This window comes from Triturus cristatus, chromosome 2_2 (genome assembly GCF_964204655.1).
Source record: "Triturus cristatus chromosome 2_2, aTriCri1.1, whole genome shotgun sequence".
Taxonomy (NCBI): domain Eukaryota; kingdom Metazoa; phylum Chordata; class Amphibia; order Caudata; family Salamandridae; genus Triturus; species Triturus cristatus.
Genome location: NC_140582.1, coordinates 790108176 through 790129424, shown reverse-complemented (window position 1 = coordinate 790129424; position 21249 = coordinate 790108176). Strand labels below are relative to the sequence as shown.

General features: G+C 44.8%; 1 protein-coding gene across 3 annotated transcripts in view; it reads right to left on the bottom strand.

The window, feature by feature from the left end:
• Window positions 1-21249, bottom strand: part of NMU (neuromedin U) — a 405214-nt gene that overhangs the window by 337613 nt on the left and 46352 nt on the right. The window contains exon 1 of one of the 3 annotated variants that reach the window (XM_085643296.1): window positions 2998-3068. The exons of the other annotated variants lie outside the window; for them this stretch is intronic. Within the exon in view, the coding sequence (XP_085499422.1) occupies window positions 2998-3052 (55 nt within the window). The 5' untranslated portion in view covers window positions 3053-3068. Of the gene's footprint in view, window positions 1-2997; window positions 3069-21249 lie in introns of those variants that run through there. 3 annotated transcript variants of the gene reach the window in all.

The window sequence follows — 21249 nt, the reverse complement described above, 5'->3', positions numbered from 1 at the left end:
TGTTGTAGAACTGGATCGCAGTACAGTACAAAACATGTATTACAGTTGCAACAAAGATTTGAGTGCCCAGCCAGATTTGGGAATTTTTGTAAAGAGAGAACGCTTCAGCGGTGGCTCCTCCGCTAAGGTGGAGGAACATCACCCCACTGCTCAATGAGCAGTTCAAAACGGAAAAATAAAATGATAATAACGAAACAATATTATCATTTTTTTTAACCCTACTGCCTGAGTTGGTTGGTTGGCAGGGTTGGCCAGAGCAGAGGTAGGAGTGGTTTGCACTCTGTGAGTGTGCATGACTGTTTGGCAGGCCCTCTTGGGCCGGCCATACAGTCATGCACACTTTGCATGTTCTCTACCAGGCTGTAATGTACAGCCTGGGTGGAAAACATGCACAGCCACCAAGGCCCTGTCTGAGCACTGAACCATGGCGCTCAGGCCAATCACAATGTTGCTGTAAGGCAGCATTGTGATTGGCTGGGGGATTCTGGGAGGCTGAGTGCTTCCTGCTGCAAGAGGACGAAGGAGAGGCGGCAGACAGCGGCACCCAAGTAAGTGTTTTTATTATTTTTTCTATTCCCCACCCTCCGCTCCTCCCCTACCTCTTCTCCCTCACTGCCATTCGATGGCAGATGCTACTGGTCTTCCCAACTGCCACCTGCAGTCATTCGTTCTCCCACCACCTATCTCTGCTGTTTCAATCTCCTTCAACCTGTAATGTGTGCTTATTCACCCTCCACAACCCTTCCATCTGTGCTTCTTTACTATCCTTTCACTTGCCTCATACACTTTCCATTGTCCATCGCTCTCCTACCTACTCTTTAGTGCTCCTTTGCACGCGTCATCCTTACTATCTGTACTCCTTCCCTTTCCTCACAGTCTCTTTTCCGCTTCATTCTCATCCCACCTGCTATCAGTTTTCCTTCTCCTCTTTCCAGCTACCATCTGTGCGCCTTCACCCTCTCCCCACCTGACATCTGTGCTCATACACCCTTCTTCCACCAGCATTATGTGCTCTGTGGCTATCTGAACATTTGTAGCATTGCTAATTCTAGACATTTTTGGCATTCTTGGCACAATGGTGCTCACTTTCGCATGAGTCTTTTTCAGTGGCTGCCAGCACGGATCTGGTGTGGTGGGGTAGGGGGTCGAGGGCGTAGGGAGATATAATTGTAAAAAAAGAAAAATTCACTTACCTCCTCGCCGCTCTGTCCTATGTCATCTGTCCCACGACGAACAAGAAGCTGTCAGGCTCACCTGAGGTAATCACAATGCTGCAATGCAGCTCTGTGATTGGTATGAGCGCCATGGTTTGGCGATCAGATGGGGACTAGGGGCCTGGGCATGTTCTTCATGCAGGCTGTAATACAGCCTGCATGGAGAACATGCTAAAGTGCGCATGACTGTTTGGCCATCCCGAGAGGGTCAGTCAAAGCACCATGCGCATTTTAGCATGCTCAGCCCACCTCCCCTGCTCTGTCAGCAGAGTAGCCCCGTCCCCTTGCTGCCACAGCAGGGAAGAATAAAATGATAATAACATCCCGTTATTATCATTTTATTTTTCATTTCTTTTACTGCTGTTGTGTGGGACACCTCTCCTCCACCTTAGAGGAGGAGCTGCCACTGGTCTTTATATATTGCAGTGTAATGCTTGCACTGGCTTAAAATTATTTATTTTCATGTATATATTACCACTACTGATTGCTGTGGTTTCAGCCTGTTGGTTTGTATTTACATGTCTCAGATCTGCCAACTTAAAAAACAAGCATTGGCAATGCAATAGGTCTCGCATTTGTGAAAGTTACAGTTGTTGGTAATGAAATTTACCATTTAAAAAAAAATGTATTTGCGGTGAAGTGATTATATTTACAAAGCGCTATTGTCATTAGTATGACCTTGTGGCGCTGGAGAACCAGACTATGGGAAATAGGTTATAAGGGAGTGAAGACAAGAGTAATAAGCTGCCTGAAAAAAACAAAAAGCAACAACATCTTGGAATAAGCCCCTAGATTTGGTAGAGCCTTTTTGGATTGATAGGAACCCAATATGTTAACAGGCTGCATCCCGAGTGAGGAGGGCAGGTAATGAGCAGTGGCCCCAATCGAAAAGGTGCTGAAGTGGAATGTTCTGCTCCATTTGGCTTCAAACACTCGTAGATAATGCAAAGGGAAAGGTCTACAAGGAGAGAGCGTGTTGCTTTAATTAAAGTATGTATTATAGATTTTGGGGATGGAGAAGTGTAGCACAGAAATGGGAGTTAGTAGTACTGCCATATAAAATAAAACTAATGTGTGCATACTTCTGGGTGGGAGGTGGTTTTGGGGTGAAGGCACGGGGAGATTAAGTTAAGTGCAAGCAGCGATATGGCCAGGAAAAGGGCAGAAAGAAAAACAAATATGTTTAAGAGCAGTGCTTTTACTTAAGAAGAAATGTACTTAGCTGTAGCATGTAGCTACCGTTTTACACGCTGAATTGGACACGCCGGTGGATAAGTCACAATGAAATTCTCATTCTGGGGCGGAGGCGATGTTGGGGGAGGGAGGGAGAGATTAAAGGAAGTGCAAGCAGCGCAGAAAGGTTTTTCACTCTTTTTGTACTTGCATCTGTAATGGGCTGGAGTTTTCCTATTTCAAATTGGTAATTCTTGCTGATACTTTTTAAAAATTAAATGTTTTTATACGGAGTACTATCAGTCTTGGAATGTTTATTTTATTACTGACTCTGGCTCTAGAAACATGTCACAGGGGAAATATTATTTATGCAATCCCAACGCACCCCGTGTGAGAGCTCAGCTGAAATGCAGTGCTCTTATTGAATGTGTAATTTAATTAGCTGTAGCTGCCGCCCTTTTGAAAGAGAGCTGGAAATGCCTGGGCTATTTTACAATGAACGGACAGGGAGATTATGTGAAGTGGAAGCAGCGCCACGGCGAGAAAAGGGTGGAAAGGAAAACAAACATGCTGAAAAGCAGTGCTCTTATTTCATTAGTAAGCCACTTACTTGTAGCATGTAGCTGCTGCCCTTTACACAAACAGCTCGACATGGCTGCAGCCATGTCACGAAGCTCTGGGGTGAGAAGTATTGTTGGGGGAAGGCACAGGGAGATTAGATGAAGATGAAGCAACCCCCTGAAAGGATCGTGCTTTAAAATGAACTGCGGTGTGCTGCGCTGATCCTTTAGCAAATAAAAAAGATGCTGAGTCCAAGATGATGTTAAAGAAGAAGCCACCAGAGTAGTGCGCTTATTTAATAAGTAATTTAATTAGGTGTAGCTACGCCCTTTACAAATAGAGCTGGAAACACTTATGGCAATTTAAATGTGCAGTCCTAGGTGGAAAGTGTTGTTGTGGGAAGCTGGGGAGTGTAAGTGGATCATTATGATGGCGTAACGTTCGCCACCGCCGAGCGGGCGGTGGCGATCCTTACGCCATCATAACGTGAAATACCCCTGCCATATTACGATGGCGGTGGGTATCGCGGCAGACGGAAAGTCCGTGTGACACTTTTCCCACCAGCAGGCAATCGTTACGATTGCCTGCCGGGCGGGGCAGGGGCTCCAATATGGTGGCGGTGCCTAGCAGGCACCGCCAGCCATATTGGGATGTGGATTTTTAAAGACCTTAAAGGCTGGCGGGGATTTGCTTTGGGGGGCCGTTGCAGGCCCCCCGGGGGTGGGGATGGGGATGGTGTACCCCCTACATGTCGCTGCAGCAAGTGGCAGGCACCGTGTGGTGCCTGGCATGTGGTGCAGTGACATGCTAGGCATACGATTTTGACATCATGGCGGGTGATGCTGTAAGCAGCATACGCCGCAATGTTAAAATGCGACCGCCATGGTGGCGGTCGCATCCTAATTCGCGGTGTGGGACCGCCGCATGTCTAGTGGCCGGTCCCAATACTGCGGGGATGGCGGGCGGACTCAGCCCCTTGGTGTAGTGCAAGCAGCGCAATGTGCTGCAGCATTGAGAGGGTGGAAAGGAAACATGGGTGCCATTGTTAAAGTTAAAGCGTGGCATGGCATGCTGTTTGTGGCTATTTAAATGCACAGTCCAGGGTGGGAAGTGTTGTTGGGGGAAGCTGGGGAGATTAAGTGAGGTACAAGCAGTGTCGTGTGCTGCAGCAATGAGAGGGTGGAAAAGTAGCGCGGCGTGCCGCAAAGCATTAAAAAAAATGATCCGCTGAATAGGCGCATGGGTGCCTTTGTTAAAAAAGTGTGGCATTGCGTACTGTTGACCAAAAAGAATGACCTGTTGAATAGGGGCACGGGTGCTATTGTTAAAGTTAACGCATAGAATGGTGCGATGTTGAAAGAAAAGAATGTTTTAAAAGTTAGTTTTGGTAAGCCGCGCAGCAAAAAAGAAAGGTGTGCAGCTGCCATGTTAAATGTGAAGCACGGTGTAGTGTATTGTAAAAATAAACAAATGAACATAATTAAAGTTAAAGCAAGATGTCGTAGCATGCGGTGAGCGCATTTTGTAAAAATAAAGCGGACACACAAGAGGTGCTGCCACCATATTTTAAGTTAAAGCGAGAGCATTTTTTGTAAATATAAAACATCAAATAAAGCGCAACCTTCAAAGCTGCTGTAGTCAAGGCAGGGGGCGGGGGAGCGAGCGTTAAATGTGAAAACGAGTGCTCAGATACAATAAAATAACATGACGAATAAGACCACATGTAAGAATGGCAGTCCTCCTGGGAAGTTACAAAAGTAAAAAAGGAGGCACTAGTGACCATATTAACCAACGAAAAGCAGCCATATTTACAAAAGACAGTAAAATGAGGCAATTAGAAAGATGGGTGTTGCTTGATGCCCATATCCGGAATACAGCATTTATTGTATTTATTTATTGAGTTTTATATAGCGCTGGCTAGACCCGGAGGTATCAGAGCCCTTTACATGAGAAACATGGTTACAAAGTTACATCAGTTTCTGGAGCTTAGTTACAGGACTTATATGAGTACAAAATCATAGCATAAACAAGAGGAAAAACAATAGGCAAGGGAATAGAAGGATAGGGGAAAGAAGGAAGGAATAAGGGAGGTAGGGGAGAATAATAGAGGGAAGAGGAGGGGGAGGGTATAGGAGGTACAACGGGGAGATGAGGAAAAACATTGTCCGACGTCCGGGTGGGTAGGAGAAGGCTGAGGGGTGAGCCATAGCCAAAGTCCTCTATATCTCCACCAGTCATCGGCCAAAGGTTGCGTGGGCACCGCCGTACATACAAAGAAGGTTATAGTTTCCACCTAGAGGAGCATAGTTCAAAAAGTTCCATTGAGCGCGCTGGTCACGGTGTACCGTGCTGTGCTCCCAGAGGTAATGGGGTAAAAACCCAGGCCTCCGCTGTGTGAGACTCCCTAGTCACTGTGGACTCTCTCAGAGGGGTCTCTGAGACTCCAGGGTATAAATTCTGGATCCCTCCCCAACAAGGGGAGGAGTGCTTTGGAAAGGGGCCCACTCATGGTGGCCATTATTAGAAAATTGGTATGTCAGATGTCCCCAGAGGCGGCCATAACAACCTAATTTCGCTTCCATAGAGGATATATGTATCCTCTATAATGTATATGTTATAGGAGCAAGCCATTCAGATGCAGTTTGCACTAATCCTCAGACTGTCTCACATCCTCCAGATCCTGGTTTCATAGTCCGTCTCCCACCCCTTCCCCGCTGGCTTCTCTTCGGTGGGCTCACTATGCTTGGTTTCCTTCATTAACTCAGGCTGTTGTTCAATAGATGATAGTTGGTAGATGTCAGCCGTCAGGTATGAGCTCGCAGGTGCTTCTTGTATTTGTGGAGGGCAACTATTATATCCATAAGGCGATAATGAACGCTAGATGCATATAGTGCAGCTAAGTGTCCATTAAGTTAGGGTGGTGTTTGACTGGATTAGCTACCTCTTATTGAGGTGAGTGATGCTGAAGCACTTGCTGGATCTGTTGATGTTGCTGGTATTTGCTGCCAGCAGATGTTAGGTGATATTAGGTAAATATGTGCGCTCTTGGTAGCTCTAGGAGGTACAGAACCTGTTGGCCACAATATAATGTAGAGCTGGGCTAATTTAATAAAATTGAGCTGATTCTTAATTTTTAGGTGTTCATGTTGGTGGATTGTCTACACATAACTCTGGTTGTAGAACAGGTTATTTCATTTTAAAACCGGCAACAGAGTCAGGTAAGTATGTTTAGATTTTGAGTAGAGATTGTGGAGCAGGACACTCCATTATAAAGTCAGGCAACAGAGTCAGGCAAGCATGTTAGGTCTTGAATAGAGATACCACAGTAAGGCATTCAGTGAACAGATAAAGGATTTGCCATAGAAATCGCTGGAATATCTGTCAGATTGCAACAAAGCATTAAGTGGCTCAGTTGGAGGATCCCAAGGCTAGAGAGCAGATTTTGTAGGACTGCTGAAGGAACCAAAGGTGCCTGTAAATTGTGGTAACCAAAGCTGATCGTACTGGTGCAAGATGCACTTCCCCGTGTGCATGAGTTGCAGGTGACACAGTGGGATGCAAAAGAAGCGGTTGTGCAGCTCTCCAGCAGATTAAAGTGCTGGCTGACGGAGCGCAAGTGACACCTTTACGGCCGCCATCTTAGGGTCAGGCCGCTTCCTGGATTGCTGGTCTCGGCCCCAAGTAAGCTTTGTAAAGTTTGAATGACTTTATTCGATATAGAAAATATCATAAAAGTATCTACATTGTGAGGTCATCCTAAAAATCCATGATAATACAACATAAGCGTTAAAAATATAAAATGTAAATATGTACAATTAGTAAACCGTAAAAACACTTCCTATTATAGCAGGGGCAGAAGCTCAAATATCTCCAATGGCCAAATTCTTATGAGATCTTAACAGTTTATTTCGAATCGACCAGGCACACCCCAGAAATTTGGCTACCCCGCAAACCACCACCAGGGAAGTGACATCGGTTAAGAGGAAGCGAAGTGCCACCCTGTAATTCTCAAAGCCCAGATTCCTGCAAATGGGTCTAACCCACTTCCTCCTAGCCGCCCTGTAAATTGGGCATGCAAAGAGGAAGTGGGAAATAGATTCGCTAGGAGCAGGGAACATGGGGCAGTCAGCAGATGTTGGAGGCTGACAGTTCCAACCTGCTACCAAGGAGTTAAGTGGGAGAGTCCCGAACCTAAGCTTCATATAGAGCGTTCTATCTCGGGGGCATTGAATGTAATCCAGGTATTGCTCGGCTTTGTAAAGTTGTATTTTGAAGTTGTACCTTAACCGGAGACTGCTGCTGCTTGAATATTCATAGAGCGGCCGCGCGGGTATGAAATTTGATCTTTAAATCTTCCGCCGGCACAGCAAAACCGGGTGCCATTAGCTGTCCGCCATTTTGGTTTACTGCATGGCTTTAATCAACGAAGTTAGCGGCAGGAATTGTAGTGTAATTGGCGCATTTCAATATCCACCGGTGACATCAAAAGGTGCCGCGCGCCATAGGGATCTGAAGCCTGAGTCAGTTCGGCCGGCCACTGCAGATCCAGGCAGTTATCCAGTTCCTCTCACTTCCGGTAGCTCCTGGAGTCTCGCACCTCCCTCTGTGGCGCTCCACTCGCCGGCCGCATCGTTTTTGCAAGGCCGGTGCTCCTCTTCTCTCACTCGGCCCCAGAGCAAAAGCAACGATCATACGGCCACGTTTGCAGCCAGGCTTCACACCGCTGTCAGCTCCACGCGGTTCGCAGTCTTTGCCGTGCTTCGGCGTGGTTTCAGTGTTGGATTAGTTATGGATTTATGGGGGAGTTAGGGGAAGGGGTTTCGGAGCCCATCTAAGAAGCAGCCATCTTTCGTAGCGGCAAGCCACACCCCCCCCCCCCCCCCTCGAGAGCATGTCTCGCAGAGACAGCGATAGTGCTGCCTAGAAGGGGACTATAAAATCACTTGTATGAAAAAGGGGGGGGGGGGGTTGGTGGAGGGAATGTGGTCACATGCAGTGAATTGACTAAGAAGCACTTCTGCCCTCTCTCTCTATCAACCATGTACCCATCTATGCCTGTACTCACCCATTCAAGCTGCAGCCTACTCACACATTCACTTATTCAACCATTTATCATCCATCAGTTTATTATACACATTTTCACTTAGTCATGCATTCATTTATCAAGCTGTTGACAGCTTCTCATATTCACCCACACTCACACATCCATGGAACCACTCACATAAACTTGCCAATCAATTAGGAAGTGTTCTACCTGCTGCTTAGCCAGTGTGAGTGTGGTGTGGTGTGGAATGTTGGTGCATGGTGATACATGGAATATTGGACATCTGAAAGAGTCAGTTGGAATATGGGCTGAGCCGCAGCACGGATGCTCCTGGTGGGGGTCTTTACTATAGCTCTTCATCATAGCTACTTAATAAACAACCTACCTAACTGATGACGATTTGGCTACGGAGAACCTATGTGTGTGATATGGAGGAAAGATGGAATTTTTCAAGACTAAAAAGAGCAAGAATTAAAACCTGAAGAAAAAAAAGAAAGAAAACCTTTACTGGAATTTACGGAGACTAAAAAGTCAAGGACGGAGAAATGCAGAAAGCCCTGCAGCCCCACCAGTGTCTTGCACATCGGACAGTCAGTGGGCAGGGTGCATAACTGTTTCCCTCTATTTTCATCTCAAAGAGTTGAAAGGGAAACATGCTGGTGTTTATGTCCAGCAGATCGCAAGCAGCTGGACAACAGCACTAACAAGAGGGATTAAATGGATGAGCAGTCATCAAGTACGTGTACTAAAACTGCCAATTTCTGATTTACTGTTTCCGGCATTAGAGTTAGGAGATGTCCACATTGTTGTGTTCATTGCAGAGCCGGACCCCATGGTATTTGCAGATTAAATAGAAAAAAATTATTACAGAAGAAGGAGTTGAGCCTGGGGTGAGTGTTGCTTTTCTCAATGCAATACTGTCCGTTACGGCGTGAGAACTGGGCAGCATCTTACTTTATTGGCATGAGCTTCCACCATTACTGTGGGCTGCGAGATGGTGTTCTGAGCGGCTTGAGCATCCACTACATTGTGTGATAGAGCCGCCATTTTGTTTTATCATCAAGAAAAAAGAAAAAAACTAAGGGGACTGGTATCCGCATTTTTTTCATGTCACAGGTTTCTGGTCCTCCCACCGGGAAATTGCGAGTATTCTGCTCAGATTGTGTTTCTGCGGTCTTTGACCTGTGGCACCTCTGAGCCGGTGATTGAGGCAGTCTTTGACCTGTGGTGCCTTGAGGTATGCTTCTAGGACTCCTGTCAGCATCACACATTGGTATTTGGCATTAACTTTGGATTGACTACGTAATTCCAAAGATTCGTTCTGCAGATTGTGATGAGAAGTTGTTAGATCACTTGCAATGGAGCCTATCTGCTGCACCCGGTTGTGGATAGGTTTTGAAACATTTTGTTGGCTGTTACATATTTTGTTTGGACTATGAGATGGGTCTTTCATCCAGGGCAGTTGTGGACCTTCTCATTTTTACCATTTTGTCCAGTGTTGCAGTATACTCAAGTGAGAGGTCACTCAGCAGAAACTTGGACAGTGTGTTCTAAGAATAATTGTTATGCAAATTGTTTGCAGATGTACCATGTTTCACTTTTGCTTTTAGAGAAAATGCATTGTTTGTGTCTGGCTCCAGCGCTGGCTTTCATGGTTGTGTGTGTGTTTGGATGCAACTTAGTGAGATACGTCTTACTGGTGAGTTGTTGTTGGGATGGCTGTGAGAGTGTAAGTCACCCATTTCAGATGTAGATGTTTATGGAAGGATAACTGCTATTGATTTATGTTTGCTCCAGAGGTTATGTATGGTATGTGACTGGGTTGGGTCACACATTTCTTGCTGAGTGTGGGATTTCATAGTTACCACCATTGTGTGGTTGTGGCATGATTAAAGGTGAATCACCCACATAATGAGGTGTTTTGCTGCTGTATTGGGATGACTGGGTGTGTATTAAGTCACTCATTTTGTAGGTGTTACAGTTAGGATCACTGGTGTGTTTGAGATGACTGTGTGGATTAAGTCTATAATTTCTTGGGTTTTACAGTTAGGATGACTGTTGTGTTTGAAGATGACTGTTCATGGATTAAGTCACTCATTTCATAGGTGCTACAGTTAGGATGACTGTTGTGTTTCAAGATGACTGTTCATGGATTAAGTCACTCATTTTGTAGGTGTTACAGTTAGGATGACTGTTAATATTGAAGATGACTGTTCATGGATTAAGTCACTCATTTCATAGGTGTTACAGTTAGGATGACTGTTGTGTTTGAAATGACTGCTCGTAGATTAAGTCACTCATTTCTTAAGTATAATAGTTGGGAGGAATGTGGCGTTTGAGATATATTTTGAGCTCTGACTTGGTCTCTACAGTACCTTCGGTGGGTGGTTAACTATGTATTGTCTTTCATGTCAGCCTGACCAGCTGGTATTTTTGTGGCATTAGGCGTGGTGTGGTAGAGTGCGTGATTTGTTTTTGTTGATAGAGAGGGAGAAGATGAGGTGTGTTTGACTTATTTATTGATTTCTTTATTCTGATTTGCATGCATTGTCTTTTACTATCTTTACATTCAACAAGTTACTTGCATCTTTTCTGATTATATTTATTATCTTTAATGATTTAGTTATTGTGATTAGCATGCATGGTCTTTTACATTTAATAAGTCTCATGCATGTTTCTGATTACATTTAGTATAGTGCTGTGTACCATCTCTATATTTAAAATGGCAATATGTTTGCTTTCTGAGTTCTGCAGCATATGTGCGACATTTCCACCTGATATTTCAATTCACGTTTCTTGCCTCTTGTTATGCAATTTGGAGATATGCATGGAGTAGTCGCAAATGTTATTCTAGCATTTGTAAAGAAGGGAGATATGTTATACCTGCTGCTCAGCCAGTGTGAGTGTGGTGCGGAATGTTGGTGCATGGTGATGCATGGGATGTTGGACGTCTGAGGCAATCAGTTGGAATATGGGCTGAGCAGCAGGACGGCATCCCCTGGTGGGGGTCTTTACTATAGCTCTTCATCATAACTAATTAATAAACCATCCTACCAAATCTACACCTGGACTACTGGACTTATTTGATACAACAAGAAGCATGTTCACATATAAAGTAGCCAGACCTACTAGCTTTGACATCACTGATCAGACATAGAACAGTTTCCAAAGATATCAGAAAGCTGGTGAAAATCTTAGCTTTTAGGAAACAAATCCAGACATATCTATTCTAGGTTCTTCTGTTAGTGTGAAGCTTTTTCTATTTTCCTCGTTAAGATGTGCAATCGAGTCTGCAGCACTTCAGAAAAGTTGAATGAATGAATGGGAACAGGTTAACTAGCAGATTCTAATTTTCAGTTCTTTCAGAGTCAGACCTACTTAGGCGTCATTTTCATAATACACCATTCTGCCCGTCTCCTACATGCTCAGCGTTCTCGCTCTTTATATGTACCCGAGGGCTCACTTTAATAACATTTTAAATTAACATTCTATTGAGGCGACTAACTTTTAATTTAAAATATATATGTAATCTTCTGTGATCGTATTATTTTATATAGTTTTGACAACACGGCGCCTTGGGTGTTAGTTGTTGATTGTTTACTTTGAATAAAAATAAATTGTCCTCGCACAGTGACTATCAGATAACTTTGCATAAGTTGATTATACTGCACACGTTATGACAGTATTGCTTTATGCTCTGGTACAGTTCAAATAAAACCTAGATTTATAATTCCGTAAACTAATTGTACTGCTTAAATGTAGATAACTGTCCCAGGCTGCAACACCCCGACTTGACTGAATAATCCTTATAGAAATTGTATTTGGAAAAAAACAAGCATTTCAAAACAGAACAAAGGGCATTTATTTCTCACTGGCTATTCGTATGGAACGCTTTATCCGCACCAATCGTCTCCTTTAATCCCCTTTCTAATCATTATATCAGACATTTCGGACAGCCACTTGTATGTTAATTAGAACCAGTTAGAGTCAAAATAATTTGTAAGTGATATAAGCTCGTGCTATCAATAAGTTAACAGTCAGTCAATGAAAGACACCGATGGGAACCACAAGAGAGTGGGTAGACAATGATAAGTATGGCGACCTGTGCTGCGGTGAATGTGGGTGGGTGTAACCACGAGAAACTGCTCCCAAGGAACATACAGAGAGCTACCCCATCAACAAAGCAAATTTCCTTACGCCACATTCGCAGGACCCCACAAAATAGTATGCTTGCTATTTGTTATATGAGTTAACACCCCCTTACTGAGCTTTCTCCAGACACTCCCAGTGACATACACCTTCAGCAGAGCACTTTTCAGTGCCAGATAAGAAGTCTTGCATGCTCTCATATTCATAGTACTTTAGACAATCTCTCTTCACCGCTTCACCATTCCTGAAATCTGGATTATTAAATCCTTCATAACCCTTTTCAGAGATCTTTTCCGGAAAGGGGTACAATATCCCTCTACACCTCAAAACAATTTGGCGAGGTGACGTAATGGCTTTGGTCTACCATGACTCTATTCTGCGTTAAGTGGTTCTGGTCTAATCTACCAAGCCTTCAAATATTTACTTTTGAAATGATTCAAGAATCCACCTCCTCTTTTCCCTATGTAATAATCTACCACCCACCAAAAAGCACTGTCAAAGTGTTTGCCTCTTACCAAATGAACCTAGTCTATACTATGCTGGCCCTCTCATCATGATCACTTTTCCTTGGTGACGTGAACATCTGGGGGATGACCATTCCAAAAGGAAAAACAACCATTGATGGACAGAATGCAGAACAATGTCATACATTCACCCCAGTTGCCCCCATGCCATTCCAGTTTGAACCCAGCCATATGCAAATCAATCTTGACCCTGCACCCAATGGGAACAGACCAGCCCAAACTGCCAAGCCAGGTCCTCCCGGAACTGGAAACAAGGATCCTAGGACCGGTTTCGGGGTTTCAGTTCGGGCTGGACTGTTCCCATGAGGCACCAGATTCAAACGTGTGCTACAACTAAGGACGTTGTCAGCTATGTGTGTTTATGGATAGACAAATAGGGTATCCATGATACACAATGAGGGAGCATTAGGTATGCCTAGCGGGGAACCCAGAAGCATCCTGTCATGGATACCACATTCCACACAGTGGAACAGTACTGATACAGGCTGAGACAGTTCCGTAGTATGTGGAGTAAATCGCACATGGTCGGATCACATCTCCGGCAGTTGAACAAGGGCAAGAGATTACTGCAGGTTGAGTGGGGAGCAGTACCAGTTATTAAGCAACTTGAAATATCAAAATTTGAGTCTGGCTTCCATATTGTCTCTGCCATGTAGTGTAAGCAAGGAGGCTCATTCCGTTTCATTACAGTCGTATTTAACTATGTTTATCAGTACTTATCTTGTTAATTGTTCTGAATCTAGAGCAAAATATTGGTCGATAAGTGTCCTGTAAATTTCAGGCAATAACCTTTTGTATTGGCTCCAGGTATTTAAATATTGCAAGATAGGAGAGGTGGATTTGACATGTTTAATAAAGAAGGTCCTGACTGTCCCCAGAGGCAGCGCAATAAGAAGTGGTATTCCCATACAAGCCTGTCCGAACTCTGCACAGAGCGAGTTGAAGTATCTGAAAGATCTATCATCTAATATTTGATCTAGGGCCAACATTGACTTTACTTTCCACTCCTCCCAGAGAACCATGGAGCTGTCTTTTAGGATTAAAGTATTGTCCCATGTGAGTGCAGATTGATGAAGGGACTATATAAAAAGTCAGTTTTTGTTTTAACCATCAAGGTATATCCTGTCTTTAACCATTTTTTGGCATTTGTTTATTGACCAATATACTTATACCATACTTTTACTGCAGTTCTGTGAGTACCCATTACATCTTTTCCACAAACAACATCTCTGTCAGCAATATCTCCAAGCAACACTAAAATGACCACCACTGCGCCCCCTTCTCCTTCACCAAACCTACCGTACACCACCACTGCCACCCTGCAGAAGCTGGAACAAGGTCACTGGAGACCAGCTCACCACCTCCCTCAGCAAAATCCCACCACTGACATTCACGGATGCCAACACCTCAGCAGGCAACCTTTACCGTTGGATCTCCGACTGCGCCAACACACTGGCACCCCTCAGGAAACCCTCAGACAAGCAGCCTTCCAAGAAAGCCAGCTGGTTCTTTCCTGCCCTCCAAGAGTCCAGGTGCACCTGATGACGGCTCGAGAAAAGATGGAGGGGCAGCAAAATTGTGGATGACCACGCAACCTTCAAAACCGCCGTCACCGCACACCACCACCTCATCAGAGCAACAAAGAAAGCAACCATACAGGAACGCATCAATGCCAACGTACACAATAGCAAATAACTCTTTGCTGTGGTCAAAGAATTCTCTAAACCTAGCACAGAGGCAGCAGACATTCTCCCCTCTCAAGACCTCTGTGACAACCTCACCACCTTAGTCCTGGTAGGAGATCTATGTCAGCTTCGCAGCCCAAGACCCTCCCACCCCACCCACCGCACCCAATGGCTCCAGATCCCAGCAGACCTTGCCCAACTGAACCACCCTCACCCCTGACAACACCTTCAGGATCATTAAGAGCATCCACTCCGGGGCCCCCTTGGATCCATGCCCTCACCACATCTTCAACAGAGCTGGCACCTCCATTGCACCCGAACTCTGCCACACCATCAACTGCTCCATCGAGTCTGCCACCTTCCCGAAGACTGGAAGCACACAGAGATCAACCCCCTGCTGAAGAAACCCTCTGCCAATCGGATGGACCTCAAGAACTACAGACCAATCTCTCTGCCCTCCTTCACCACCAAAGTCATCGAGAAAGCCACCAATGACCAACTCTTTGAGTTCATCTAAACAAACCACATCCTGGACCTCTTCCAGTCGGGGTTCAGAAGCAACCACAGCACTGAGAGTGCTCTCCTCACCGCTACAGATGACATCCGCACCCTCATCGACCAAGGTAAAACTGCTGCCCTCATCCTCCTGGACTGCTCAGCAGCCTTCGATACCGTCTCCCACCAGACCCTCTGTGCAAGGCTCCACGATGCCGGCATCCATGACAAAGCACTAGAATCAATCTGCTCCTTCCTCACAAGCAAGACTTGCACCATTCAACTCAGAACTCACAGAGATCAGCTGTGGAGTGCCTCATGGCTCCTTCCAGAACCTTCTTGTACATTTACATATTCTCACTTGCAGCCATCGTCAGAAGGCATGGACTCAACATCGTCTCCTACGCCAATGACACCCAGCTGATTCTCTCCCTCACAAAGGAAACAACAGCCACCAAGAGCCACTTCCACAACAGGATAAATGCAGTCACCACCTGGATGAAGGACAGGTGCCTCAAGCTTAACTCAGACAAGACCAAAGTTCTCATTGTGGTCTCCATTTCCTCCACCTGGGACGACTCCTGGTGGCCGTCAGTGCTTGGAACCAACCCCCACACTCACAGACCACACACGAAAACTCAACATCATCCTAGACTCCTCGCTGTCAACGAACTGCCAAATCAATGCCATTTCGTCCTCCTGCTCTCCACATGCTCTGCCTGCTTTGTAAGATTTTCAAGTGGATCCCCACCAAGTCCAAGAAAGCCATCACCCTTGCGCTCTTAAGAAGCAGACTTGACTATGGCAATGCACGCTACACCGGCACCACCCAGAAGCTCCTAAATAAACTGCAGAACATCCAGAACGCCTCCGCCAGACTCGTGCTGAACATCCCACGCCACAGCCACATCACCAGCCACGTGAGAGATTTTCACTGGCTACCTATCAACAAAAGATACCTTCAAGCTCTTCACGTACACATACAGAACCCTCCACAATGCTGGACCTGCATACCTCAACCACCACCTCTCCTTCTACACTCCCACCAGACATCTCCACTCTTCCCAACTGGCCCTGGCCACAATCTCATGGATAAGCAAGACCACTGCTGGAGGATGATCCTTTTCGTACCTCCCGGCGAAGACCTGGAACACATTGCCTCTGCACCTCAGGCAATCACCATTGCTGCCACAATTCAGGAAAGACCTCAAGACCTGGCTCTTCAACTGAAACGCAGATCCCCCCCCCCGTGCACTTACTGGCTTGAGACCCTTACGGTGAGTAGTCGTGCTTTATAAAAAAACAATCAATCAAAGGAATAATCAAATAATCACAGCTCTTGTCAGAGTGAACCCTCAAAGTCACTAAATTAACTTGAACTCAACCCCGTGATAGCTATGTCACAGATCACACAGGCTTAAATTATAGCAATGTGTAAAGTATTATATGTAGTAACAAAACAGTAATAAAGTCAAAATGCAAAGTAATAAAAATCTCAAACCGAATTAGAAGAATTAGCATTAAAAAACTGCAGTAAAATGTAATAAACAAAATGACACCAAAATGAGAAACATCCTATTAAGGGAACTGGAGATATGAATTTTTAAAGATTTTGGTAGGAATAGCGCTAAGAAATACAAAGTGCTAATGACAGTCAATGGTTGCAAAGACCGCACAATTTGACACTGAGTGTGTTGTGCTCTGGTTGGTTGCACCAACCTGGTTCGTACCGATCAAAGATTTTACCTTCTGACTTTAGTTCTTTAAGTCCCCATCCACCACAGGAGTATACTTCAAAAGACCCCCCACGACCTCAGGGGTGGCACTTAGAGACTCAGAGGGTGTCAAGGCAGAGGTAGGGCCCCATCACAAAAATAGCCTCTTGCAGCTTTAAATGAAGGTCAGCCCTATAACCTTGGAGTCCACACCTTTGTTCTGGGTGCAAGAGGGAGCGAGTTCAGTCCTTTCAGGGCTCCTCTCAAGTCATAGACAGCAGGTCCCGTCCTCTTCTGTTCTTCCTCAGGTCTAGGAGTGTTCTCAGGATGGTACTGTGTGTACGACATTTATGCAGAGTGATATACTACGGAATCCTTAACAGAAACTACACAGTGCCCAATTACGCTATAGTCACCCTATTCAAAACCCTATTTCATAACCATGTAGTCTTCTTTATGGGCAGTCAGGTCTACTTAAGGGTGGCATTCAGTGCTTAATTTGAGCCTGTGGTTTCCAGTGCTCGGCACTGGCACTTAAGTGTCAGCACCCGCTCTAGTAACAGTCCACCACATGGTGGTGCTGTCTGTCATATTTTGAGATGAGCACAACAGAGTTTAATAAGTAAATTTACATTAAAAATGATTAACACATGCTGCTCACACCATTATTATCAATCAATCAATCAGGGATTTATAAGCGCACTACTCACCCGTGAGGGTCTAAAGGCGCTCTGGGGGAAGGTGCAGCTCCGAATCAGTCGAAGAGCCAGGTCTTGAGGTCCTTCCTGAATGTGTGCAGGAACAGGGAGCGTCTGATGTTCACAGGGAGCTTGTTCCAGGTCTTGGCCGCGATGTAGGAGAAGGCTCTCCCGCCTGCTCTGTTTCTGCAGATGCGGGGTCCTCTGCCAGAGCGAGGTCGGCAGAGCGGAGGTTCCTCTTGGGTACGTGGAAGGAGACTCTCTCATTGAGGTATTTGGGTTCGATGTTGTGGATGGATTTCTAGGTGTGGGTGAGGACTTTGAAGGTAACCCTCTTCTCGACGGGGAGCCAGTGGAGGTCTCGTAGGTGTTGGGTCATGTGTTCGTGATGCGGTGTCCCTAGGACGAGTCTGGCTGCGGTGTTCTGGATGGTTTGGAGTTTGTGTAGAAGAGTTCTGTTGATTACGGCGTAGAGGGCGTTGCCGTAGTCTAGTCTGCTGGTTATGAGTGCGTGGGTGACAGTCCTTCTGCAATCAGGGGGGATCCATTTGACGGTCTTGCGGAGGATGCGCAGGCAGTTGAAACTGGTGGAAGCGACAGCGTTGATCTGGCGGTTCATGGAGAGGGAGGAGTCAAGGATGATGCCGAGGTTTTGTGCGTGGTCTGTGGGGGTAGGTGGACTCCTGAGGACAGAGGGCCACCAGGTGTTGTCCCAGGCGGAGATGACATGGATTAGTCTGAATTGTCACACTTGTAGGAGTGTGATGGTTACTAGTTGTATTGGTACTGTCATTGGCAGTGCTGGCAAGGGCAATGGCTGGTGCATGCTGCAGTGTTTTCTCAAGAAGGGCCCTGGCACTTACATTTTTACAAAATTAGCACTTGTGGCATTAACATTTAAAAGGAAGGTTTTGACCTATCAAAAGACTTATTTTGACAGGTTGAATATCAATTTAAAAGCTGCTTTAGTCAGGCAATAATGTAAGGACGGGAGCCATGTTTTACAATGTCACTGTAGTGGATGGCACAATGGGTGTTGCAGTCCACTAATGGCATTAAACTTACAGGCTTAGGGTATACTTTGTACCATATACAAGGTACCTCTAAGTAATTTAAAAATGCCAGTTAGTAGTATACCAATTTCATCATGTTAGAAGGAGGAGCTCATGCACGTTACTAGTAGTTAGCAAGAGTTCTACAGTCAGCAAAACAGTTAAAGCAAAACTCTGAGGGCACATCCCATGCAAAAGATATTTCCTGCAGTGACCTTACTCCAAGCTCGGAATTTCTTACATGAGACGGTCTGAATGGAGGTTTAGATGTGCTGTAGAATATTAGGCAGTTATATGCAAATCCAATCTATAGGTGTCTTTAGATAGGGTAGTCCTGGAGCTCCAACACCAACCTTATTGGCCATTATTATATAAATACTGTGGAGAATGCTGGAAGCTGATTACAAACATACACACACTGTCCTTAGAGGGGAAAGATGGAAAATCAGTACCGGCCGAGGGCTGTTGGGGTAGGAAGTCTGAGATTGACAATGATATATGAGGGCAATGTTTTCCTTAGGGCTAAGGGATTCATTAGCCTTAACTCTCTAAATGCAGACTGATACACCACAAAATCCTTCACAGAAACTACACAGTGCCCAATTAAGCTATATAAATCTCTCTATTTGAAACCCTATTCCCCCATGCTGTCGATTCGAAAATGCTACATTTTTGTAATTTTGGTGGAGTCCTCCTCACATACAAACATCTAAGAAAGTGTGATCAAGAAGCGAATGCCATTCTGGACTATTCCTTGACTGTGAATGGACAGAAGTTTATATAACAAAGAAGAGGAAGATACAAAACTTCCAGGCAAGACTGATTAGTTTAGCCTTTGTGTTGGCCAAAACAGAGATACCACTGAAATGAAGAAGTTCTCTTCTCACCCTAATATGGGCGAGACATTTAGCATTATTCAATTTCATGGTGAAATGCTATAGTACTTTAGACTACCCCAAACAAACTCACTAACTAAAAGGCTAATAATATCAGGAGTTTTTAGATCAGATGAGAACAAAATTGTAGTGGATTCTGACTTCACACTTTTGTCAAACCTAGGCAGCGAGGATGAAATTATGTTGAGTCGAATTTCTTTGCATATTCATTTTATTAAATAATGAGCTACAGTAAAACAGAGCTAAACAAAACCGAACTTGTATAACCATACCAAAAAATTAGACACCCTTGTTGCCTCCTCCTCCCCACCTAAACATCTTGGTCCGTTTCCTCATCAGTGCGATAACATTACCTATACATCAATGGGCATCCTCCAACTCCCTCACATCATCATAGTAGACTAACCAGTCATTGTACTATTGCAAAGCACTGTGTACAACGGAGTAAGGTGCCATCAATGGGATTTTCTGGTGGGGAAGTTTTGATTCTACTTAACACTACCTGACACTCCTCGTGTTCTGTTTTTGTCTTTATCACAAAATACACTATGAGCTTCTGCCTTATGAGCATGCATGTTTGACCTTCCGAACTGAAATTGGCCTTTAGTGGAAGCAGACTGGAATGGAAAAATCCGATACAAGACTAATCATGTTGTTTTCTTTTATTTTCTGACTAAATCAGTGAGTCAAGGTCCGTGGGAGACAGTCCTAGAATACACGTTTCAAGAGACTGACGTGGATGCGTGCCGTATTGCTATGTAGATGTTTTCATTCCAGTTCTTCACAACGCTGAAAACATGGAATACATAAACCTGAAATATATTTTGTACATCACATTCTTCTAAACCTCATAATGTAAGGAGTTACTTAAATCAGTCATTATTTTTAGTAAGGGGCAGACAGGGAAGAAAATAAACGCTGGGTAATCCCTGAAGTGTGTTGAGCAAAATTCACCTAATTTAAAAATTGCTGCTGGCACGAAATAAAAGTGATATGTGAATGCAAAAATATGCAATTTAGCACATGCTCTTAAGTTGTGTTTTGCAAATTTACACGCCTTGAGGAAGGAACTATTGTGGTCAGTGCACTCAACAATAGCACCTCCAACATCTCGTTACGGGTAATAAGCGCTATATAAATGCAATTTAAAAGCAATGCAAAATACTAATTCCACAGCATTGCCCTTCTTGCAGCATAACACTGACTTTCTGGCACGTAGGCCTGCCTCCCCACAACTAAATCAACTATGGCTCGACGTTAGTGCAAGCTGGGGTTTGCTGGCTAGTATTATGCCATCAGGTAGTGGCAATATTAATGCGTTGCGTGTTTGTCTGCCTCATAACGATACCCAGCCTCCAAAAATGTGCGGGACTGTGGTAATGAACGAAGCTGCAAGTCAATCTGATTACCACTTATCTCTGACAATCAGTAACATAAACATATAGTGGGATGACATCAGGAGGTTAGGAGCAGGTGTGCTAACAGATTTGGCGGAATTTGGTGACTCTGCATTACTCTTGTAACGTGGAATTCCAGCCAAATTTGCAAATTGCTGCGTGGGGGAATTGTTTTACTGCACGGCTCCAAAAACATGAGCTGGCGAGCACGAGTGATATTTGGAGTCCGCCAAGAGCAATTTTCTAAGGTGGTTGGTCATGGGCGGTCGTGGTCAGAGGGCTGCTGCTTGAGTAGATTTCCAATTTGAGCGGCAGCGAAATCAACTCAAATAACCGCACACTATTGCTCACCGCATGTTGCTGTTCGCACTGATTTTTTTTCAGTGCTGCTCACGCTGCCAGCACTAAACTGAAGGACATGCATATTTTCTGCCCATTGGCAGAACTCCAAGGAATCTTGCAGAGTTGGTATGTAACTCTGCAGAATTCCGCTGAGTGAAACTTTGTATATGGGCCTACACATCCCGATTTTTCCTTTTGGCCTCTAATTACACAGAAAGGTATTCAATTTAAAGATGATTATTTTGTATTAGGAGGTGATTGTAATCAAGTCGTTGATCCCTTCATTGACCGCCAATCTCAAGTT